The sequence below is a fragment of the Anomalospiza imberbis genome, chromosome 16 (assembly GCF_031753505.1).
Source record: "Anomalospiza imberbis isolate Cuckoo-Finch-1a 21T00152 chromosome 16, ASM3175350v1, whole genome shotgun sequence".
NCBI classification, from domain to species: domain Eukaryota; kingdom Metazoa; phylum Chordata; class Aves; order Passeriformes; family Viduidae; genus Anomalospiza; species Anomalospiza imberbis.
In genome coordinates this window covers 13183592-13208595 of record NC_089696.1, presented here as the reverse complement: position 1 = coordinate 13208595, position 25004 = coordinate 13183592, and the positions used below count along the sequence as shown (strand labels likewise).

At 45.3% G+C, this 25004-nt stretch overlaps 1 protein-coding gene and 1 long non-coding RNA gene across 2 annotated transcripts; one reads left to right on the top strand and one right to left on the bottom strand.

Annotated features, from left to right (window-relative positions):
- Positions 1-5602: 5602 nt before the first annotated feature.
- Positions 5603-18529, top strand: LOC137483762 (cytochrome P450 3A9-like). Its single transcript, XM_068207130.1, has 13 exons — positions 5603-5762; positions 8330-8423; positions 10441-10493; positions 11595-11694; positions 12260-12373; positions 12648-12736; positions 13795-13943; positions 14785-14912; positions 15568-15652; positions 16002-16162; positions 16598-16824; positions 17594-17756; positions 17913-18529. The coding sequence occupies exons 1-13, from the start codon at positions 5692-5694 to the stop codon at positions 18009-18011; spliced, it is 1533 nt and encodes a 510-aa protein (XP_068063231.1). The 5' UTR covers positions 5603-5691; the 3' UTR covers positions 18012-18529.
- On the bottom strand, positions 12290-16702 carry LOC137483766 (uncharacterized). The gene is made up of 2 exons (XR_011004635.1): positions 16569-16702; positions 12290-12838 (listed from the first exon to the last, which is right to left on the bottom strand). It is a non-coding gene; the product is annotated as an uncharacterized lncRNA (long non-coding RNA).
- Positions 18530-25004: the final 6475 nt, after the last annotated feature.

The following is a 25004-nucleotide window of genomic DNA, read 5'->3' as shown; positions in this document are numbered from 1 at the left end:
AACTCCTTTGACCCTTCAGAGTAATTTCCAATCTGAAATAATGATGATCCAACATTTTTCCATTTTTTTAAACAGACTATCTTAACACAAATACAAAATACATAAGGACTTATCACAGAGTGATTCAAGCAACAAGCCTGTATTTTGCTCACGTAAGATGATTTTAGGGACTGGTTTTTAATATAACAAAAACAGCCACAAACAAACATACAAACAAATAGCCAAAAAACCCAACCTGACTCTAGGCTGAAACTTTAGATGCTGAGAAACTTCTGTTAAGAAAACTAAAGGAAAAAAAAAAAACATATCAGGATGCACTGGCATGTGATATGAAAATTATGCCAAGATAATCCTTTTCAAACTTTACCAGTATCTGGGAGCAGATCAGGTAGCTGATGGAGGGAATGGCAATTTGGAAACACACCCATTTAGGTGAAAATTAACCCCCCAATCATCTCTGTTATCACACAGAGCTCTTTCCATGAACCTCCAGGTGTGGCACCCCTGACAGTGAACACTTTGGCACATCTTTGTCAGGAGAGCTGCCACATCTATCCCAGCCACCAAAGAGCAAGTGCCCCATGTCAAATGATGGAGGCAAGTGATCTGTGGGCTGAAAAACACACGGAGAAAGGATCCTGGTTTCATTTATGAGAAATACCGGAGTCTCACAGTCCTTACTAACTGTGTAACTCCAACCACAACGGAGCTGAACCTAATGAGCTAATGGCAGCAGGTCACCCTGTGGGAAGCTGCAGCGGTGGCAGGGACACCAACTGGAGACATGACGTTATTCCTGCCTTGGGCACAATCTCAGGCACTGCTTTGCATAGCAAAGTCCTCCACACACCCGATGATTTGTCACCCTCTAAAAGATCCATTGTTCTGAATGAGTCAAGTGCCCTGACTTCACCAGGCTTCGACATCCCAGTGCAGAAATGACACCCCAAAAAGAATTCTGACATGCCAAAGCAGGACTCTGCTGGGCAATGACTTGTGCAGACACTTCTTGAGATGACTTTGTCAAAATGATGGCACAACAAAGCACCACTCTCATGCAGTTTCCCCATCAAAGCATCCTCCTGAACATATCAAGGAAAGAACATGATCTCCCCCTTGTACTGGAAATACATCTCACCTACATTTGCATTTGTCCCTCACCTGTATTTGCTTTTGTCAGGGATTTTTGCTGCTGTTCCCTTCTGGAATATAACCTTGTCTTTCATTGCATTGTAGGTAAGGAGTCATGGGTGGAGCTGGCAGGGTATTTTATTATTTCTTAACTCATTCTAAAAGGCTAAAGAACCTCGAGCAGGTTGCCTCGACTGGGCAAAATAATGCATTGCTCAGAGTTAATTAGCCATCCAGATTTCATACAGCTTTTGTAGCTGTCATTTCTTGGAATGAAAAGAAATATAATGATATATTGCAAAGATTATGAAAGAAGATTGGGATATATCAGGGATATTACTTTAACTGGAAAAAACATCAGAAAAATGTCCTAGTTTCTGTGTAATTCCAAAGCTCAGTATACAGAACAAAACATCCAGGGGAATTAATTATGTTTTTGTTGAGGAATTTTTGTGAGCTTTTTAAATCCCACAGAAATCTAGGTGCAGGAGGGTATCAGTCATCTATACACAGAACTACATAAAGTATCATTAGAGAACCCTCCAAATGCATTGATTTTTTTTTCCCAGCAGTAGTGTATCAATATTTTTACCACAGCAAAAAAAAAATTAACTTTCATTATGAAACATTTTTCTGTGGGTAACTAAACTGCTGTGTATCAGGGAAAATAAATAGTTGCCTCCCCACATCTTCTGTGTAGAAAGTGAACTTGCACTGCTCTGACAGAAGAACTCTGTAAGTTTAATGTATTACTCCCTCTTCCCATCTGCAGCTGCCTTATCTCTCCTCATTTTACATTATCTGACCTTTTTTTTCCTCTATTTTAACCCTATGAAGTAAAGACTCCTGAGCCTCCCAGGCCAGGACCGTGCTCATTTCCAGCCTAGCAGTTACTTGTAGCTGGATTATTCCCATTTGTCTCTGTGTCAACATCATAATTTGATTCACTAGCTCTTCTACCTGGCATTTATTCTCATAGCAACCTCCTTCCAGCCCAGCTATCCTTTAGTCAGACTAAAAAAACCAAGGGGTTTGGGGGCACCTCTCCAAGGGGGTGAAAAGCGCTGATTTGCTGGACCCTCCCTTAATTGGACTCCAGCAAGTTAATGTGTTCTAGCACTGCACTGCTCTGAGTCAGGCACAGCAACAAGATCTTATGGCCAGAAGATAAAAATACATAATAGTGGACTTTGAACTGCAAAATCTCTGTTGTTGTTGTTTTCTTGCTTCACTTCTTACTGGTTTGATTTCTTCTGAGCATCCTTTCAATGCAGCTGTTCAGGCAGTTGAAAGTCTCTTGACATATTACTGGCTGATAATATTAGCACAGGTGACTTCAAAAAGGAGGTTAGACACAGTCTGCAGTGAAGGTCCTAAGATATTCCACTGGTTTGTTTCACCTATTTGTCCTCTTGAAAAATGAGTCTGAGTTACAGACTTGCCTTTTCTTTACACTTAATGTTAAATGAAATGAATGTGGTTTGTTCAACCCAAGGTAATATTAATCTAACTGTTTGTCCAGAATATCTTAAATTACTCATCAATACTGAAGCTAAATCCATGTCACTGCTTGCCAGTTTGGTGCTTCTCCAGGGCAGAAATCTGCCTTCTCCCTCCCATACAGAGATTAGCTGAGCTCTGCGTGATCAGTAGCAATTTGTATGATCTGTATCTAGAGAGTTTAAAGTACTCCATAATGACACAACTTCACAGCAATATTTATACCCTGAGTAGCACTGCAGAGTCTCTACTGCTCCAGCCCTGGGAATCTAAAACAAATTCCCCAAAGTATCTCAGGAGAACCTCTTTCACAACCATACTCCAATAATGAGTTAGACCTAAAGATTCAGATTTATCCATCCTGGCCTTCCCTATATCCATGTAATCCTTTCCATCAGGAACACAAGATGTTACCCACCGGGGCCTTTTTCCTTCTCACCAACAGCTCTTTTTCTTCTGAACTGCTTGTTCCCCTCCACACCTGTGCCCCAGTCATAATTGCTATTCCAGGGTGTCCTTTCAACCCTACATCCTTTGCTTACACAGCTTGTGAAAGAAATACATGTTCCTCTATTTTTCTGCCCAGCCCCCAGTCATTATTCCACAAAAATCCTTCCTCCTCATCACACCTTGTTCACAGCCTGGATTTGCAGCACTCCCTTCGTTAAGCTGCACATAACAACATGTTATTTTGCTCTCCTGAAAGCCATTAATCCATTAATCTGAGCATCTTCTTAGGGGCATTAGAAATGGGAAAGCAGCTCAGTTCTCTTCTGAATTTGCTGCAAACTTTGGCTTTTTAAACCTCTCAGCCTGTGACCATCCAGGAAACTCAGTGACCACAGCCTAAATGACAAGGGGTGAGTGTCGTGTGTGTGTCACTGTCACCTGTGAATGGGACTCAGGGTGTCACCAGCAGGGTGTTCCCACAGCCATAATTGGGGGTTGCACCTTCTCATGCCCCTGAGCACTCTGCCTCTGCTCCAGGCACCTGGTGGGCTCCCCTAAAGTCATGATGGGATGCAATGGACTTCCCAATGTCCAGGAGAAGCAGAGGATGGGCATAAAAGCCTGTGGTGTGAGGACTAAGATGTTATAAAGGACTTGGAAGGGTGAAGGAACAACTGTGCTGCACCCCTGAGCAGCTTAGGGGGCACCACAGTTGGGGGTTAACAGTTTTAATAGAGTGCACCTTTGGGCATAAACTGGCTCTGAGCTGGGCTTATGTGTGAAAATTAATCAATCTTTCCTGGGTCACTGACCTCCCATTGGCATGGATTAATCACCCAGGAGTTTTTCTGTTTATCCACCAGCTGTCTCCAGGGGATGGTGGAGTTGTGTTGTTTGTTTGAAGTCGATTGGTACATTCCATTCAGCAGAGATCATCAGGCCACAATGCAAAACCACGGCAAAACTTTGCACCTCTGGTTTTTCACACCAATTTTCCCACTATAATTACCCATAAAAATAATGCAAAGAGGACAAACAAAGATTGAGGCTTATTTTTACTGAGGATAGAGAGCCCTACAACAAACCTTTTTCCTGAATAAACTATGTTAACCTATTTCCCAACACAGCGAGTTGGGAACATTTTGGTGTCCAGTAAACTCAAATCTCAAGGTTGTGTCAAAATAGGCAAAGAGGAACCCTGAAGCACCAATTACTGCTGTGATCACTTCCTAAAGGGGAAAGCACCTCTTGAACCTTGAACCATGCTCTTGCAACATCTCTGAATCAAGAAAGGCAGAACCCAGCATAGGCTTGGAGAGCTGTGTCAGAAACTTCTCTGCTCACATCAAACTAAATCAAACTATGTTTATTACAAAATAATCTACAACTCTTCTGTCTCCAAAGGCCAGAGCAAAGGCCGGGCAAAAGAGAAATGAGATACAAATGCTGAGATAAGGCAGATGATGCTCCTTGGAATGTGGACTGAGATCCACTGCTTGGTCAGTGCAGTGTCTATCACAGCCACATCCTTGCAGGCACAAGGCTTCTGACATGCCAGAAGTTTAAAACACCCACCCAACTTGCCTCGGTGCAGACAGTAAACTCCCTTCTGAAGACAGCAGCTCTGCTAATATGAAGGGAATTGCTCATTTTAGAATTCTGAACAAAGCCCTAAAATTGCTGTAGTGCACATCAATGCAAACCATAGAACTTCCTGCCCTGGCTTGATCCCCACTAACAAACACCATCCAAAGAGCTCAGTTTTCTCCACATCATAACCTGCTCTCAGCACATCCACACCTGCTCTTGCTTTTCAGCACCATCCTTACAGGAGAGCCTGTACAAAATTTGTGTTTTCCCTTTTCTTGTGCCTTTTCCCCAGCTGCTGCAGAAGGGTGGGCACAGGTTTTATTCACGAGCCACGAGTAGTGCTTTGGAAAGGGTGACACTTTAACTGTTTACACTTGTGGAGTGACAGCATTTCTCTTACATAACACCTGGCCACAGGCCAGCAAAGAAGATGGACTGGACTTCTACAGCCTTCAGAGGGGACAAATTCCTGCCTTAGTTAGAAGCTGCTACCGATCCACCGCAGGCAGCACTTACACTTCACAACACAGAGAGATATTTCAAACAAAATCTTAAATTCTGTCAAAGTTGATTAATCTGCTAGAGAGGCTCTTGTCATACGACATGTGAATAACCTTTTCCCTTCTGTTTCCCTTTTGTAAACCAGCCCTGACACCTGCTTTGGGATTTACCTTTTCATTGTAACCTGTTTATATTTATTTTGGTGTGGGAGCTCTGGGGCACACGTCAATGGGAGGGCAGTTATTACTTACAATAGGGAAACCAGTTGAAATGTTTGGCAACACATGCATTAAATAACTTGAACCTTAGACAGTTCAGTCTATCACATGAATGGTGTTTTTCAGATTAGCAGAGTTTTCTACCTTTACCTTCCACCCCTCCTCCTTTGTCACAGAAGGAGGGCCCCTAAATCATATGACTGGATAAAAAAGATTGCACAGTGTGAAACACTCCTATTTCCCACTGACGTGGGACAAGCACATCAAGGCAGGACTCAGAGCCAATCAGAGAAGAACTGAAATGAACCTTCTGCCTTCTTTCTCTACAGAAACATGGGCTCTCATTCTTCTTCTTGTGGCCCTCCTGCTAGTGTAAGTAAAATATATTCTTTATTGATTCTCTGCTCCTGCCATTTCTCTCTTCTTGCAATTGCTCACTTTCACACAACGAATCTGCTGAAGAGTAGATGTGATTCCCAGTTTTCCAGTATCTAACCAGGCTCTGGGATGTAGCAGAGAGGTCTAAAGACTGTACAGGTGTGTGGTCTTGCTCCAAGGTTTGGAGTATTCCCATCCAGTTATGAGATTGCAGCTAAGAATCAAAGGAAAAAATTGAATGCTAATGATGTCAGGTACTGGTTACCATCAGGGTGCTGGTTTCAGTCAGGGTTCTGATCCATCAGGCGATTTTTCACAGACATCCAGCTGTGCCTCCCTGGCTGAGGCTGCTCTGCAGGCAAGCCAGCAGAAGATGACCCTGCTGCACAAGTGGAGAGCAGCAGAAAGGCACCAGGAGAAGAATATTTGTAGGATCAGTTTTTACTCCTTCTGACTTCTTTCATGGTACCCAGCTAAGATTCTCCTCATGGGCACCTGGACCAGGAGGGGTCCTTTGCAGAAGTGTGATTTCTATCCCATGTCCTTCCTCACAGCGATCTGTGCTGGGGGAAGGAGTGGAGCACAGAGCAATATCAGCCACCTGCTCCTGGCTTTCCAGACAAAATCCCACAGTAGAAATGTATCCCCAGTGCTTCAGGGAAGCCCTGCTAGTGAGGAAATGCTGTTCTTTGCTTTCCTGGTGCCAATCAGCACTGCAGCAGAGCAGGGCTGGTTAAAAACCCCTGACTGATGTGGTGCACACGAGCACGGCCCATTTGTCTGCCCTGGCAATGCTCCAGCCACAGCAGCTCAGCGACCTCAGAAAGATTTAGCCATATTTTTTCAAATCTGTTCCTGTGATTTGGATCACTCAAAAGTCTGTTTGGGGCTGACTCTCATAAAAAAAAAAAAAAAAAAAAAAAAAAAAAAAAAAAAAAAAAAAACCAAACCCCAAACCACACCAAAACAACAAAACCAAAAAAGCCACCCTGAATCTTGACCCAAGCTCTCCTATTTCAGTAATTGTGTGGCTAAGATTGCTGGTTACCAGACTTGCACCTTCTGCAGGCGCCTGTAATTCTGTTGTGGCAAAAGGGACTAAACCTAGATCTCTGTGCTCTGGTATCAGAGCTAAAATAGAAATTTCACTGCCCATTGACACAGAGAGGTTGTTTAGATGCTTCTTGTCCAGCTGGGGCAATGCTGTTCCAGTTCACACATGAGGGAATTTCAGGCATTTCTGGTTCACATCCATGGTAGGAAGAAGTAATGACTATTCTTTGGCTTTACACTGAATGGTCCTTTTCAGTCTGCAGAAATCCCTGACACAGTTTACTTGTAGGAGTGTTAGACTACATTTTCCTGGCCATGTTCCAAGTGGTTTAAACCTGTTTCCCTACAGTATTTCTGGGCTTTGTTACCAGTCCTCCCTGACATTTCCTGGTCCTCCCGCATCCTTGGCTACCTAGCAGAACATTACAAATAAGAATCCACAAACATTTGATTCCTAGCACTGAATTAACCTTTGACAAAAAAGGTTAAACATTGACAGACTGAGTTCTGTGAAACCTTTCTTCACCTGAACACACCCAGCTCCCCATTTTTCACCTGTCCTGTTTGGACCATAAGGTGGGATCTGCTTTTTTTGCTCTGGCAGAAGCTGTGCTGGGGGAAACTGATGTCATTTGGGGTCCCCAGAATTTAAAAAAAACATTGGTAATTTTAAGGGAGACCCTCCCCAAGCCACAACCTAGATTTTGGCTTTTCAAATAAGCATCCCAAGATCTGTCTGAGCAGCTGCTGCCTCGTGACCTGAAGATGATCTCTGATAACATCCCCCTGCCAAACCTTCCCTGCTTTACATCCCTTCTGCAATGAACTGCTCACTTGGGAAGTTGCAGCTACTAACTAAAACCAAATATTTTGAGGACCTCTTTCAACACAGCCAAAGACGAGCTTCAAAGGGCTGCAGCCCAGGCTCTTGTTGAGAAAGAGAAAGCCCCAGGGTAGAAGCAATAACTTTAGAGCTGCCAGGAAGGGTACTTCAGAGGAAAGAAATCTGCAAGGCTGTCAATAAAATCTAAAGAGAAAACCATCAAGACTAGGCTTCCACTGAGCTAATGCTGGACTAAGGGAAGGAGAACAATTACTGAAATTGAAGGACAGTTTGACAAAAACCCTGTTTGGGACATAATTCCTGGCATTGCTTTGATTTCTCTTCAATGCAAACATGTAAGCTTGGTGTTCCTTCCAGCTCCATTTCTGCCTCTCCTTTGGTAGACAATGAGCTCCTGTCAGGAGCTGTGCTCAAGATTTCCAGATGCTGTCTCCACAGGTGATCTGGTGGAAACAATTGCTTTCACACCAAAAGGATCCCTCTGAAGTTCTGTGTAAGCCTTACCATGGTTATCAAGTAGTTTTTTACAGGGCAATTTTCACTTGGACTGCTTTTTTTCCACCACTTGGATCAACCTCCTCTCCCAAGGGATGTTGCTGCAGTCTCCAGGTTTAGGAAAGCTCGCAGCCCCAGTGATGTAACACTGCTCTTTTCTGTCCCACAGATATGGAATCTGGCCATTTGGTCTGTTCAAGAAGTTGGGCATTCCTGGGCCAACACCTCTGCCTTTCATCGGGACGTGCCTGGAATATCGCAAAGTGAGTGCGTGGAGCTGCCTTTGCTGGCACAGCTGTAGCTGAGCAGACACAGGGCAATGATAAGTTATCTACAAATGCCAGCTCCTCTGTCACACGGGGCCTCTGCAAAGGCGTGGTGGGTTTGCATGGGAGGCATTCACGGGAGCGATGCAAAGCTTCTGTGTAAGTGACAATCTGTACCACTGGAAAGCTGTACACACCTCTGTGAAAAACACATGCTAAAGACAAAAGAAACCTGGGAACTCTCTCTTTTCCAGCTGGCAAAGAGGTAACAGGGGCTGGGCCTGGTCGGGCCCCCTTCCTGCCGTGCCCCTTGTCCCCATCAGCTGCCGCGCAGGTGAGGGGCGCGTGTCGGGGGCTGAGGCCGGGCTGGGCCGTGGCTGCAATTTTAACATCTTGCTGCTACTCTGCCCTGCCACCTGCCCGGGGCACAGCTGGGGCTGCTGGGCCCAGGAGCAGTCCTGGGCTGGGCCGGCTCGGCCAAGATTCTTCCACCATTGAGACCTGCCCACAGCCACCGGGCAGGGGAGAGGAGAAGCCATCAGCCTGCCTCAGCCATAGAGCCCGCCACAAACTACTGGGCCCACCTGGGCTCAAGGGAACATCTGCAGGCCCTGGGCGAGAGATTAACTCTTTCAGTGCTTCAATCCTCCCTCAAATGAGAGAAAGGAACAAAATGCAGGCGGTGTAGAGGAGCAAGATGAAGTCACTGAAGTCAGTGAAGAAGAAGTCAAGTCCCAGATGGGAAGGATGAGGAGATGCCTTGATCTTAGGCTGAAATCCTATTGTAAAGCTATGGAGAAACACTCTTTTTTCCCTATAACGCATGAAAGTATGGGGAGATGAAAGTGTTCAAATTGTAGATATTGAGCAAAGGCCTCCATGCTAAAGTAAGCAGATGTTAAAGTTTGAGAAGTTTGAACAGACAAGGAGATATGATTGATGAAGATCCTGTGCCTGCAGGAAGATGATTTCAGAGATAATGAGAACCTTTGCCTTTCAACATCACATCATTAAAACAGTACCCCAGAAGCTGACATGGCCCATAAACATAGCTGTGTGAAAAGCTTGTGGAAAATGGGAGAGATTTCACAATTGCAGATTTCCCCAGATGGCTGCTAAAGCTTGTGGAAAATGGGAGAGATTTCACAATTGCAGATTTCCCCAAGTGGCTGCTGTTCATGGAAGTTAAAAGCCACGAGAGAACTGTTTTCTTGTGGAGAGATCTCCATAACATTAACAAGAGGGACTTCTCTCCCTAAGGGAACTGAAGAAAGACTATTCTAGAGGTGCTAAACTGACTGAAATTTTAGGGTTTTTTTCTTTACATTTTCATTGGGAAAGAAAGGTTGTAGGGGGAGGAGAAGTGTCCTGAAGGTTTTGTTCTTATTACTCTTTCTTTTAGTTACTGTTAATAAATTTTTCTTTTAAAGGCTTTTAAAGTTTTGAGCCTGCTTTGCCTTTCTCCTAATCCTACCTCACAGCAGGAATGAACAAGTACATCCTCGTGAGTGCACCAAAGATTGGTCAGCACTGAACCCACCACACTAATTGGTGCATTGGCTGGGAAATTTCAAATTGGTGAAGCAAAACCACTACAAAAGACCAGCTTTTGGATAAGGCTCAGCAGCACAGACCAAGGGGCATCCCCAAAGGAGCACTCCTGGCTGGCTGATTTCCAGCTGCCCTTTGCCAGCCCCCTGGCCAACAGCTCACTCAAAGCACAGTGCACATTCATGCTTCATCATGGCTTTGGCTGCTCAAAAAGCAGCTTTGAACATTAGTTTAGAGCTTTTCCTCCCCACCCACCATGTCCAAAATCATCCCCTCCACTGCATCCTCTCTCAGATAATTCAGCACCAGCGCTGCCAGAGCTCAAGGAGTATTTGGACAACACTCTCACACGTGGGATTTTTGGGGCTGACTTGTGTAGGGCTAGGAGTTGGACTTGGATGGTCCTTGTAGGTCTCTTTCAATCCAGGATAGCCCATGACAATTTTTAAATTGCTTTCCACAGGGTTTCATGGAATTTGACACAGAATGTTTCAAGAAATACGGGAAAATCTGGGGGTGAGTATGAACCACTGATCTCTTCTGAGAATAAAACTAGAATTTGTACAAAGGGGAGAAAGTGTTCATTAGGAAAGCTCCCTTTTCTCCACCTGCAGCCCTGACAGTCCCAACAGGATGAGAGCAGCAGTGACAGGGTGCTGCTGATGGCTTACTTGGAGCCTGGTGACACAGAGCTGTGTCACTGCCACATCATACAGGAGCTATTTTGACCAGTGCTGTGAAAAGCAGTTTAAATCTGGTAACAAAAGGCCCTCACCTGCCCCTAACAAAATCATCAGCAGAACTATTTACTTCAGCGGGATCTGGAACTGGGAGGTTGGGTGCCTCTGGTTTACCAACAGCAGAGGAATGTGAGTGACTCCCTTTGGAACTGATCCAAAGAATTCCTTGTGCTGCTGATCCCCACCTGCTGCAGCAGGAGCTGCTGCAGTTACAGCTCTTCTGTTTTAGACACCTCCTCCCATAGCTTTCATCACTGTTGTTATAACTTAGGCTACAGCCTTGCATATCCTGTATGATGTACCCACTGGTCCCTACATCAGCTTTAAAAAGTGGAGTCTGGAAAATACATATTTACACAAATGGGTAGAGAGCACAAATCAGCTTAATCAACATCTGTTCCAGGAAAGCATTCAGAACTGGCAGCTTAAAAAGACAAAAACAAGGACTGAGTTTCATCTCCAAGGATGTCTCAGTGCTGTCAGCCCAAGTCTCCAGACACTCAACACAAGAGCCTGAAAGGGGTCGAACAAGTTTCCTTCTAATACTGTAATGTGTTTAAGTGCCTGGAAAAACACAGGGAGTCAGGGGAGGAAAGGAAGACACTTGCTTCATTTAGTATCTGGTCCTTTGAGCAACTGAGCCACCCTGCTCATTTCCCAGTGAATTTGGAGGGTGTTTATCCCCCTTTACCATGTACAAAACTAGATGGAAAAAGGCCTGGGAGTTTTCCTATATTTCTGTACTCAGACAACAAAGCAACAAGGCTGCTGATGGAAGAACATTTGTTCAACACATGGGCATCTCGTGAGCATCAGCCAAGCCTTACATTTCAGTTATCTGAGGTTATTTACCTGCCTCCACTTCTCCCCCCACCAGGATTTACGATGGCAGACAACCCACGCTGGCTGTCACAGACCCCCAGATCATTAAATCTGTGCTGGTTAAAGACTGTTACACCACCTTCACCAACCGCAGGGTAAGAGCACAAGTGCTGTGATCTACACAGTCCAAAAAAGTGCAGGAGGAGACAGGCATGCCAAGCATCCGTTGGGAACGAGTGGCTGCACTACAGGGATTGCTGAATGCGACCACTGCACGTCACTGTTCCCCTGCCTTACAGCCTGGACTGCACACACGGGCTGGCAGAGGGAGCAGACCAAGTCTGTTCTCACACCTATTGTATATTTTTGTATATATGCATGGATTTGGGTCTGTGTGAGCGTGCAGGAATCTGTAAGGGTGCACACGTGCCACCAGCTGGGATGCAGGGATGGGACATGGTGGGTACATACAGACATGCAGGTGCTGGGCTGATTGGACTTGTGCTGGGGCTGGGAATGGCACCTCACAGCTGGTTTAGTGTAGGAAAGGGAATTATTTATGGATGTGTGCCTTGAGAGAGGCTGTTTGTCAGGCCACAGCTTGCTGCCAGCAGCAACGCCCCTGGAAGAGCCCAGGCAGAGGCTTGCATGCCACATTGCCACCCCTGTGAGGAGGCTGCTCTCTTTTCTGGGGTTAACATCTTCTCTTTTCCCCTGCAGCGCACAGACCTGGCCGGGGTACTGACCAATGCCGTCTCATTAGCTGAAGATGACCAATGGAAAAGGCTCCGTACTGTGCTCTCTCCAACCTTCACCAGTGGGAAACTAAAGGAGGTAAACCCAGGGGGCAGGTACAGACTAAATCAGAGTCAGTCAGCAGTGTTTTCAGGCTGAGAACATCACAGGGGTCTGATATCTTTAGTCAGAGCCTGGCAACTAAGCTGGCCTGCTTGATTTATGCCTAACTGAAAGCAGAAAAGTCTTTAAAAAAAACCTGAGCAGAGAGTGAATATTTGTAAATATTCATGAAACTGTGTAGTCTTCACGAGCCTGTGTAAAGGAGTGAAATGTATTGTCCTGAAGTGACCATGCCTGGTTTGTTTTACAGATGTTCCCTATAATGAAGCACTATGGGGAAGCTTTGGTGAAGAATGTTCAAAAGCAAGTGAAAGAGAACAGCTCAATATCTGTAAAGGAGTAAGTAGCTGCTAAGAACAGCTGGCAGAGCAAACCCTGTTAGAAGTGCTGTGGTTCACTGGGTACCAGCAATGCAGATCTTTCCCTTGGTCAGCCAGGGCTCTGAAAGGAGGAATGGGACTTACTGAAAGCCTGACTGGAAATTTAAAAGGGGAAATTTTAATTTGGATGTTAGGAAACTTCCCAGAGGCAGATAGGAAGGAAAATGCTCCAGCACAGCTTTGTGAATCCAGAGATCCAAGATAATTCCAAGGTTGGAGGAAAACCCAGTTTTTCCTGTAAGCATTCAGGATCTCTGTGCAGCACCTTCTCCTTTCCCAGAACATGGAGGTTGCTGACCACTGTCCCACACAGAAGTGTGGGATGCTCATCCCTCACATGCCCCACTGCTGGGGAAACTGAGGCTGTAGATTGGCCCTGAGTGCTTTGCCTCATCTGTGCCCTCCATATGGGCTCTGGACAAAACCCATGGCAGAGGATGAGAGAGTGCAGAGTAAGCAGCACGTGAGCAGCAAAATCACCTTTAGGGTTGTGCCTTCCCCTCTTACTTTTCAAAAACTGCGGTGTATTGAACCCCAATTTCAAAGCAAAAATGCAGCAGGGGCAGCTGCACACCAGGAACCACAAAGCAGCAAAGCTCCCCTTAAACCAAACCCCTGCAGGGGAGGGCTTGGACAGCTTGGAACAGGGGGCTGTGCTGGGTGGAACTGGACCGCTCCCAGGGCTTGAGGCAAGGTGTGCTGCCACCCCTCCTCAAGAGGTTACCATGCTAAGTTCCACTTACTGTCCTTCCACCAACCCATTCCATGTTGTTGTAAAATCCTTGGAAAAGCTGTCTGACTTCAAAACCTCTGCAGGCTGGAAACAAAAGCTCTCTAAAAATCTATCCCCTTCTCTAGAAGTGCTGTTCAGTGTCACATAGCCAATTTTCTTTTCAAATCTAAGGCAGAAGGTCTTCTGAGACTTTGTATTTGAATGTCACATAGACGTGAGGAAAAAAATACATTCACTCAGTCCAAATATTTAACCACAATCTATTTTCTTCCACCTTCCATCAGCATCTTTGGGAGTTACAGCATGGACGTGGTCACCAGCACTTCCTTTGGTGTGAACATTGACTCCATGAACAACCCCAAGGACCCCTTTGTCAGAGAGATGAAGAAGCTGGTCAAGTTTGACTTTTTTAACCCAGTCTTCATATTGTCATGTAAGTGACTCCAGGTTTTGCTTGGACAACTTCCCTTTTTGGGAATTAAGTCCTACTGACCCTTGTGTCATCATTTCCTCATTGTGAGCTTCATGATGAAACCCTGGGGATGAGACAGATAAAAGCTTCCTCCACCTTTGGCATCCTCAGTGCAAGAAACTTGTGAACCACCCAGAAGTATCCAATTAAGTGCTGGGAAATTATTTGAAGGTTAAAAAGCAAGTGAGGCTTGAGGAGAGTGCTGCTATCTGAAATGCATTTTCTGGAAGAGAGTGCTGAGTAATTAGATGCAATTTCCCCCAGTGCAATAGCTTAGCAGCAATGAACCTTAAATTAGATACCTTGCTGAAACCCAGGGAAAGTTTGGATCTGTGCATAGAGGAGGTTCTGGTGCTGTAGATGTCATGAATCTATAGAGAATATCATGATCCAGTTTCTATAAGGAAGGAAAAGCCTTGAAAGGGACTTGAAAATGTTTGCATGATCACAACAAGGCAGTGAACAGCTCAGCCAGAACAAAGAACTCATAATTTTCAATATTGCTCTTGTGAGCCACATGCCTGTTGTGTCCAGAAGTAACCTGTCATTAGAAAATGGAGCCTTAGAAATAGAAGGTGGAATATGCCTTGGTCTTCTCTTAAATGAATGATTATACCCAGCTTGGTTGTGCCCATGTGACACAAAAACTATTCCAAGGGAATGAAACAGAGGGAAAAAAGGCAAAGTCTATGTTTTTATCATCTACAGAAATTAAAAAAGGAAATAAAGTCCTAGTAACATCCACAGATATCAGGAGGGGTTTATTTAAAGAGTGCAGTTTAATTTTCTATTTCTTTTTTAGTTGCTTTCCCATTCCTTATTCCTGTCATGGTCAAGATGAACATAAACATCTTCCCCAGTGATGCTGTAGATTTTTTCATGAGATCCCTTGCCAAAATTAAGCAGGATCGTGAAAAGGAGGCTCACAAGGTGAGTGGGAATTTGAGAGCAATTGTGGCAGAAAGTACACTGAAGTGAGATATAATTAGGAAGATGATATCAAAGGTGAAGCCAAAGTACAATGACTCAACAAAACCCTGAGCCTACTCAAGTGTAAACATTTCATTTTAATACTGTCAGGAAAGCCCCACCTGACCCGCCCTGGCAGAGAATCAGGGGGACTTTGTACATCCGTGATCTGAAGCTAAATCCAGATAAAGCTCGGCAGAATTGGACTAAGCTTCAGTCTGCAGCACTTGTAATGAAAGAGTGAGAGACTCTCTGAAGAAGATTAGGCAGAGGATGTGAGAGTGCAGAGTAAGCAGCACATGAGCAGCAAAATCACCTTTAGGGTTGTGCCTTCCCCTCTTGCTTTTCTAAAACTGCAGTTTGCTTCCTGACCAAATTCTGCCTTTTAGAGTTTGGATCCCTTTGCCCACATTCATTCAAGACACTGCTCTCCCACCCAGTGGCTTAATGGACAGGTTTCCAAAATAAAAAGCAAGCATTTTGTTTTTCAGTAAGGAAGTTGTGTGCATTTTGGGGATGCTCTCAGTCTAGAACTTGTGCTTAGGCTGTGAAATCTGCTTATCTGAGCCCTCCAAAGAGCCTGTCACCAAAGAGACTCTCCTGCTTTCCCTCTCAGGGCAGGGTAGACTTCCTGCAGCTGATGATTGAATCCCAGCGCTCAGCCAGCCAGGGCAACAACGAAGCAAATCACTCATATAAAGGTAACAACACCCAAATCCTCATCATGGGCACGGGGGTGTGGGAGAGAGGAGAATATGGGGAGGTGTTTGTCTCACCATCATCTTCATTGACCAGCTCCAGATGGACCTCTGTCTCCTGGTGCCAGCACCAGGGCTAAGATCCCTGTCCAGGGAGCAGGACTGCCATGTCAGTTATTTATACTCAGGAAATCACCTGCCTCCTCTATCAAATGAATTTTTCCAGGCAGATAGAGCAGTTATAAAAGCATTATCAGAAAACAACTGCAACAAACCTGCCTCAACACCACCTGCTGCTGCCTGCTCCTTGCTGAGACCATCAGCCAACACTGCTTTTCTCATCTCCCCACAGCCCTGACCGACACAGAGGTCCTGGCCCAGGCATTCATCTTTATCTTTGCTGGGTATGAACCCACCAGCAACACCCTAGGTTTCCTGGCCTACGAGCTGGCCATGCACCCTGATGTGCAGGAAAATGTGCTGCAGGAGATCGACACAGTCCTGCCCAACAAGGTAAGGGGGACCTTGAGTGATCAGGAGGACCCTCTGACCCTGCTGCCCTCCTGGTTCAGTCAGGGCAACGAGAAATCTTTAGCTCCTAAACACCATGGATTTTCCATGAGCTCTGGGAGACATACACTGAGACAACTCAGCCCTGCAGTATTTTCTTTTGGCAGCTGGAACCTTCCAGCCACCCCAGCTGCTCAAACCTGTTTGCCACACTCTGCACCCTTGCACAAGAGGATGTGGATTTCCAAGCATTTCCATGACTCAAGGGCCAAAAAATGAAACCAGTTGCTCAATTTCTACCTTGCATTTTGTTCTTCAGTGAGTCTGAGTTAAATCTGGGGCAGTGGGGCTGGGGATACTCTGGTTCCCACAATCATTTTAGGACAATCCACTTCTGATGCCAACATACCTGGTCACCTTCCTCGTGTTGTCCTGCAGGCTCCTCTCACGTACGAAGCAATTACGAAATTGGAATACCTTGACATGACAGTGAATGAAACCCTCCGGATCTATCCCCTTGGAGGGCGGATTGAGAGAACCTGCAAGAAGGACGTGGAGATAAATGGAGTGAACATTCCCAAAGGAGTCGTGGTCACAATCCCACCCTACGTCCTGCACCGCGACCCTGAGTACTGGCCCAACCCGGATGAGTTCAGGCCAGAAAGGTACAAAAAGCTTAATGAAAGGGAAGAAATATCACACTGCTTTTTCCTCAGTAATTAAGCATTAATCTCTGATTAGCTTCCTAATGGTGTTCTTCCTATCTTTTTACAAACAATACGGATGAGAAATTGCAGGCTTGTGGGAATGTAATTTTAAGAAGAAAACGAGCTTTGTGCTTAAAGCAGGGTTTCAAACATAATCTTCTCGGGAGAATAGCACTGATACCTCACAGGATCTTGTACCCAGTTTTTAAGCTTCCTGAGAGGGGGTAAATTTGGAGGTTTTGTAACTGCTGGCCATGCACTGTCTAATCCTTCTTGTTGAACCTGTTCCCGTCATACAAGCTTCTACTAAACATGCCAGACTCGATCCTTCCAGAATTGCTTTCCCTCCTTGTTTTCAAGGATAACCTTCCCTAGCTAATATCTACTTCTCATTCCCAGAGAAAGTGAAGCCATAGGCTGCTCCTAACCAAAACAACTTCTGTTTCTTCTCTCTCTAAATACTGCAGACAGGAAATATTTGTCACTGTGGGACAGGATGTTGCCTGGATTTTCACCTTGCTTCCAGCTACTAATCTGGGTGGACAGAATTAAAATCAAACCCTCAAGAGGGACCCTACCCTGTCCTGGGCAAGGGCTTGGTCATAGTACTTGATTTCTGGGGTCAAATCAGGCTCTGCAGGGCACCAGTAAGAGATCCCTGAATAAATAAAATGTGTAGGTTTTGTGGTTTTGCCACCTTCCTTTCTTTTCCCCAACCATCATCTAGGTTCAGTAAGGAGAACAAGGAGTCCATAGACCCGTACACGTACCTGCCCTTTGGGGCTGGGCCCAGGAACTGCATTGGGATGAGGTTTGCTCTCCTGATTCTGAAAGTCGCCATCGTCTCCCTGCTGCAGCATTTCACCTTCCAGACCTGCAAAGAGACTCAGGTGAGGGGCACTTGGAGGCTCGGGGCTGGCACGGGCGGAGCCAACGGCAGTCATTTCACACTTCCAGGCACTACGGATCCAGTCGTGCCTGAACCTTCCATCCTTGAATGTTTCACTTATCCATCTGCACCTGTGCTTTCCCCCTCCTTGTTGCAGATGCCAATCAAGCTGAGTTCAGTGGGGCTCCTAACACCAGAGAAGCCGATTATTCTGAAGTTGGTGCCCCGGACCAGCACTGAGCCTGCCAAGAACTGAAACCCAGCCACAGCCCCCAACACCCAGGGACTGCCGTGCTAACAAAGGGATCACACATCACAGGAAATCTGTCCTACACATACAGACACAGAAGAGCAGCTCCAGTGAATTCTGGATGCAATTACTACATATTTACTAATAAACGTAACTGTCAGAAACGTGACGTGGATCACTGGGCAGTGACAACACACAGTCCCCTTAATTTTGATTGCAAAACAAGAAATAAATCCAAATGAGAAGCTGATCATTGACTTCGAAAGGGACTTCTCCATCTGGAGGGAAGGAATTACTGCCACATCCAAGAAACACAGGGTGTGATGGAAATTCAAACTGCCAGACTTCACCGGGCAGGGACAGGATCTGTTCTTCAGGGTGTATTGATGCTTGAAATTTCATGTGTTCTAATTGAGACGACTGGTGTGAGACTACACATCCTAGTTACCAACCCTCTCCTGTGCCATGTGTTAATTAAACTAAAGTGTGTACAAATACTGTCATTAAAAACGTTGGAGAGCTGCTCTGTGTTGTATATAGCGGCTGATGACTTCCTATTTAAAACCTGTATTCAACCTCAACCCTTGAAATCATCCATGTACATTGCTTTCCACTTAATTTAATGAATCTGATCCTTCATTTAACACCATCAAACCCTCCCATTTGTAAAGTATTTTACAAACACTCCAGCTCCCACCTCTTACTTTGATTAAGAGGCTACCTTCAGTTCATCACTGGCCAACCCTTTCCCATGCTGGAGTGACAGAAGATAGCTTAGAGAGAGCAGCAGCTCTCAGGAGGAGAGGACAGCCCTGCAGGAGGGCCAGTGCTCCTGGAGGAATGGTGTGCACACAGCCTGGAGCTGAGCCTTTCCTCCCAGGGCCATGGATGGGGTTTGGTCATTGCTTATGGTGGGGTTTCAGGTGCTTTGAGCGGCTCCTGTCATCAACAGGATGCTCTGACCCCATGGCTCATGCCACCCCTGACCATTTAAACAGGGAATATCCAAAAGCAGGTGGGAGGTTCTCCCAGATCCAAGTTTCACACCCCAGTTCACCCCAGTAAATTATGCTAGTCTTGACACCTACCAATCAAAACAGATAGTAGTGAAACAGGAAAGGTTTCTACAAGACCTACAAATCAAATCAAGTCGTCCTGTAACTTTCTCCTGACACCCTTCATTCCAAGGCATTATTTGCTGGATCATGGTCTGTAATTTTCTCCTGTGGCAATGTGCTTTTCTCTTTAGTCTAGCAGACAAAACTGCAACATGACCCAAATGCTGCCATCCCACTTAGTACAAATTTATTCAACAATTGTTTACCAGTGACTATTCAGGGGTTTGGGTGTGGACAGGCAACAGCATACTGGATTCCTCATCCCTGGAAATCCCCAAATCAAAGCTGTCCATTTTTCTGGAAGATACAGTGACATCCACCAGGCTCTAATTCAAGAGTAAGCAGCTTGTGCTGTCCCAAAAGGCAGATAAAACAATTATAGTGCTCCCTTCTGATTCATCATCTGTGATAGACTGTTTGGGTTGTGCTGTGTACACAGCAAGGCTCTGAGTAGTGCTGCCAATGAGGCCCTGCCTCAGTTTAATCTGTTGCCCATCTCTTACCAGGGGTTAGAAATCATCCCTGGAAGAGCTGGGCCTGTCTGACTGGCTGTGATGCTGCAGGGGCTCTGATGGGGAGAGTGCAAAGCATGGACAAATCAGTTTAAAAAAGGCATTTTTCTGTAGAAAATCCAGTGCCAGGAAAACTAACTCAGGTTCAAAGAAAGAGAAGGAAAGGGGAAACTATCATGAAAACAGCACATCACTTACATGCCAAAGAGCTGCTTTGAAGTGATGAAAAATCCTTTTGGCACCTGATGAGGAAACCCAGGTGCCTTTGCCAGAAGCACAAAGGGTTAATCCAGCCACACCCCAAGCCTGGCAGTTCTTTCCCTGCATGGCCTCTCTGGGAATGAAGTCATTAAGTGCAACTGTACAGATCATTCTTCCAAATGTGAAAAATGTGACTAATTTTCTGGCTTCACCCAATTATGACCTGCCAGGACTATCATAACAGCCCATAAATAATCTGTAACAAAATCATGGTAATGAGCCTTCTAGAAGAAAATTAGATCCTCCGTGTCTTAACTCCATAAAAATACTCTGCTTTTAAGGGCTGCCTCCATCATTCCCAGCACTTCCCATTGCTTTGCTGGTCACCCCTCAGAAGTGGCCTGGCCAGGAGTCTGCTGGTCCTGGGCAACCATCAGGTTTCACTGGTTTGGCTGTTTCCACTTTAAATCAGGCATAGCACTGTTTAACTCACCCCTTGAATGGTTTTTGCTGATAAAACATTTATTTTATCTGGACTCCTTGCTGATTCATAAAATCAAAGAATCTTTATGGTTGGAAAAGGCCTCTAAGATCATCAAATCCAGCCATTAACTCACCACCACACTCACCACTGAATCATATAAACCATGTCCCTAAGTGCCACAAAGACTTTCTTTGAACACTTCCAAGGATGGAGATCCCATCACTGCCCTGGGCAGCCTGCTCCCGTGCTTGAGCACTGTTTCTATACATCCTTGGCAGGCCTGGGACATTGAATTGCCCCAAAATATTGGGGTCTCATCAGAGGGAAGAAAACAGTGTAAGGTAGAAATTAATTGTGGGGACACTTCTGTTTCTCTTCCCCACCTAAGTCCTCCCAAAGCCCAAGTAAGAAATAAAAAAGAATGAAGGAAATTGTTGTTTCATCATCATTTAAAATCACATAGTGTTTCTCAAAGGCTTTACAACCTTGTCTCAGAGAAGTTATTTTCACATCACTGCAGTGTAACAGACTCGCACCCAGGGAAGCACCAGCATCACTCAGGAGCTCCTGTAAGTATGCAGAAATACATTCCCCTTAACAAAGAAAGGACCTTTTCACTGGAGGTTTGTGTCCCATAGGATGAGAACCGTTATTGCATCAGTCCTGGTGAAAGACAAAAGGTGATTTTAAGTGGGGAGGTTTGTTTTCTGTTTCCCAGTTAACTACAGCAGAGTCACCCTCACTCCTAACTTGCTTCAATGATGTAACGATTCCAGTTGATTGCAGTGACCAAACAGATGTTATGAAAAACAGGTTTCCTGCTCACAGTGAGGAAATGTTTCACGTGCTTCACCAAATCACTTATGAGATATTTCAACACCAGGCTGAGCCCTGACAGAGAGAAGAATGGTCTGACTATTAGCAAACTAAGTGCTCCTAAAGTATTGAAGTCTGTGGCAATTCTGCTTTGCCTTTAAAGTGAAAAATGAAACATTTCCGGGCATATTTCACCTGAAAGGAAGAACAGGCAGCATGGCTCCTTTTACCTCTACAGAGGCACAGTTTCTCTGGCATCAGGAGCCTGCAAGTCAAGGGACACAAGTGGAAAAGGCAGCACAGGCAGGGCTGAGATTGATCTCCTTCCCTTCTTCCTCTCTCCATCTCCCTGGCAGAAGTAACAAGCCAGCATGGGGAATTACCAGATAGATTGGAAACATGGAAAACCTGTGGCTGAATTTATGCAACGACATCACTTTTCTCTGCTGTAATGGAGAGAATTGGACGTATTGAATTGCTCACCACACAGATATGGAATTTTGAAAGCCCTTACTATTGCACAAATGTTGAGAGGATATTTTATTTACTGCATCATTAAAGGTTAAAGAGACTCATTCTCCAGAGGATTCATTTTTTCAACTCTTAATATCAATTAAAGCTAATTTTGGTTCTAACCAATGATTAACATAAAATATGGAAAAAGCTCTAACTGAGCATTTCTGTTCATTACTCCACTTCTCCTCTGTTGCTGTGGCAGTTTATAGGTACTGATGCAGCTTTGTATCACCCAAGGCATAGATAATTTTCTTCTCCAAGGTTTTTGTTGTTTTGTTTATGAAAATGTTGCAAATGTGCTCAAAATACCTTGGATGATTTGGAACAAAAATTTTATTTAACCATTTCATACTGATGATCAGGGATGTTCTCCATGGACTTCCCTACATGGCTGGGTACAATGTCTGGATACAAATGTACCTTGTTCCAAGGCCTGCAGCTCCCATATCATTTATATATATAATAAATAAGCCCACCCTGAAGTGCTTGTGCAGCCACAAGTTTGCAAATGGAGTGGGGAAGACACTATGACTGTTCAAGGGAAAATGAAAAACCTTGCCTGCCACTTGTGAACTGAAGCCAGTCCAGCACAGCTGGATGCATTTACCCATCTTCACTTGACAAAATACTGATTCCATCCACACAGCACAGAGAGCCCAGGAAAATAAGCTACAGTTCATCTGCTGGGCTTTGTCAGAGGTTTGTGTAGCCCAGCTGAAGGGGCACAGGTGCCACACCACAGCTCCCCCATCCTGGGGCTGTCCAGCTGGTTTTGCTTTGAAATTTGAGGCAGTAAAAACAGAAAAGACTTTTGGAAAATAGAGCACAAAGACAAACCCCCAGCATGGCCAGCACAGTCTTGCACTAATTTGCCACAAGCTTGTCTAACCTTTTCAGGACTTGTCTACTTGTATCCTAATTTTAGGCTATTTATTGTTAACAAGCACTAATCTGGGATCAATCAGTATCCAAAGGTCACAGCAGAAGCCAGAGGGAAGGCAAGGAGTGGTACAGATGCTCCAAGGAAGGTCAGCTGCTGCCACTCAGGCTGCTCTCAGGGGTAACCACACATCAATCACCCCACCAGCAGCCTGAGCCTCATCCAGGGGAGTCAGCAGATGCCTGGTGCTCCCAGTGATTGTTACAGGCTCCAGTGGAAATCTGCAGGATGTACAAGTGGGAAAAATGCATTTGGAGATGCTCCTTGCCAAGAAGGGGAGGGTTTCCCATGCTGGCTGTCTCACTCCTGTGCCCAGGGCAGCTCTGGCCCAGGGCTCTGCACTGAGCTGCAGGTGTCTCAGACAGGCCACTGAACCAACTGCTCATATTTTTCCTCAGATTTTCAAGACTGCAAGTGGCTTTCTCCTTCCCCCTCCTGCATTTTCATGTTTAGCTTTCAGTGACTGGAATTCATTCAGCTGAGAGGAAGTGAAACTGCTCTCTTAAGTGGAAGAGCCACCTAATAAAGTTTTAATGGAAGATATCATTTCTAATCTTTACATTACATTAAAAGCCAGTCGGGAAATGAAAGCCCAGGAGGGTTAGGAGTGTTGGAAACACTCAGCAAGCCTTATCTTCATGGGAGTTCACAGAATAAGTGTTGCCCTAAGGAACAGAATTTGCAGCAGCAGAGAGCCAAGGCTGTTACAGACTTAGTAGCCACATGTAGATAAATGTCTTTATATTTGTGTGCATATCCACACACCCAAAGAGCACAAGGATATCTTAGCCTTTGGACAGACTCTCCAAATCCAGCTGAGATATCCACCTGGGAGTGACTGAGGTGATAAGCTTGGAGCCCAGGCCATGGCATGGAGCATTTACCTGCTCTGCACCACCAAGGTGCTCATTTAAGCACCAAAAGCACTGCCATCTTCAGGGTTTTTTTTTTTTTGTGACTTACATAGAATTGGTCACTTTGGGCTCTTCAATTACCCACAACCTGAATTTAAGAAACCTTCCCACCACCAGTTCCTTGCTGTGCTGAACATCCATGCAACACCAGTAGGAGCAGTTACAGAAATCTGTTTCCAGGAGCAATAGCAGAACTGAGCAGTTCTCAGGCTCGCTGTGGAGGGACTGAAACATTGAAGCACGTATCAGAAAGACAATTAAAATGGGGCAAAAGAGTACCATACATTTTTTAAACGCTTGGCCTTCTAGTTTAAAAAGTTGACCTTGCAAATTTTGATTGGCTGAGAGGAACCACGTTCAGTGATGGATGTTCCTTCTCCCAGGTAACAAGTGGTAGGTCAAGAGAAAACAGCATCAAGTTGCTCCAGAGGAGGTTTAGGTTGGATATCAGGGAAAATGTCTTCATGGAAAGGGTTGTCAAGCATTGGATCAGGCTGCTCAGGGAAGTGGTGGATTCACCATCCCTGGAAATATTGAAAAACCCTGTAGATGTGGCACTTGGGGACATGGTTCAGTGGTGGGCTTGACCTTAGAGATCTTTTCCAACTGAATCAATTTGTGATTCTATAACCATCACCAAGAGTAAAACACATTCAAAAGTTGTTTTAAACTCACAAAAGCCAAACTTCAAAAAATGCCAGAGTATAAATCTTCTCAGGGACCCAGTAGGCCCCAAGGTGGCAGCAATGAAGTTTCTGCAACAAAAACTGAAAGCTTCCAAAGATGGGAAGGACCTGCCAGGGTGCCCAAGCAGCAGCTGCCCCAGGGAAGTGCTCAGACCCTCTGCTGTGCTGACCCTGCTCTAAGGACAGCGAGAACAATGAGAAATTAAATTGCAGCGTCACAAACCCCAGCACACAGCAACTTCTGGCACTGATTTGGTTTGTTTGTTTTAAAGCCACGTTGGCTTTGTGTTGGGTTTTTCTTCTCTCTGCTTGCTGGCAGCAGCTCCAGAGAAGATCTTTGGAATTTTGCTAAAAGTTTCAGATATTGGTTTCCTTTGCAGCAGCTGCTCCTTTGCAAGGAGTTAGAAGCTCCCTCCCTAAACACACACCACAGCTGCACAGCTCATTATTTGCCACATTTATTATATCATCACCAAAACGCTGGAGGTTTAAATCTTCTTGTCTCTTGCCCATCCCTGAACTGGCTCCCAGGTGGGTTTGAGCACCAGCAGCTGGCCCTGCTGGGCTGCTCTGCCCCAGAAGAACATTGCTGTTCTCCAAATCACCCCTGGAGCCACAAGGAAGGAAAACAAACCCATGGATCAACCTCTCCTCACTGCTCCTACTCACAGCTGAAAGAGCAACGCAGGGAAGAATCAGGCAAGTGGCTCTGAGCTGGACACACATCTGAGTGTGATCCACACGTGCCTCCATGCCAGGGCAGCCTGATCCCCAAAGCCCTGAGCTTTCCCTGACAAAAACCTGCTGAAATC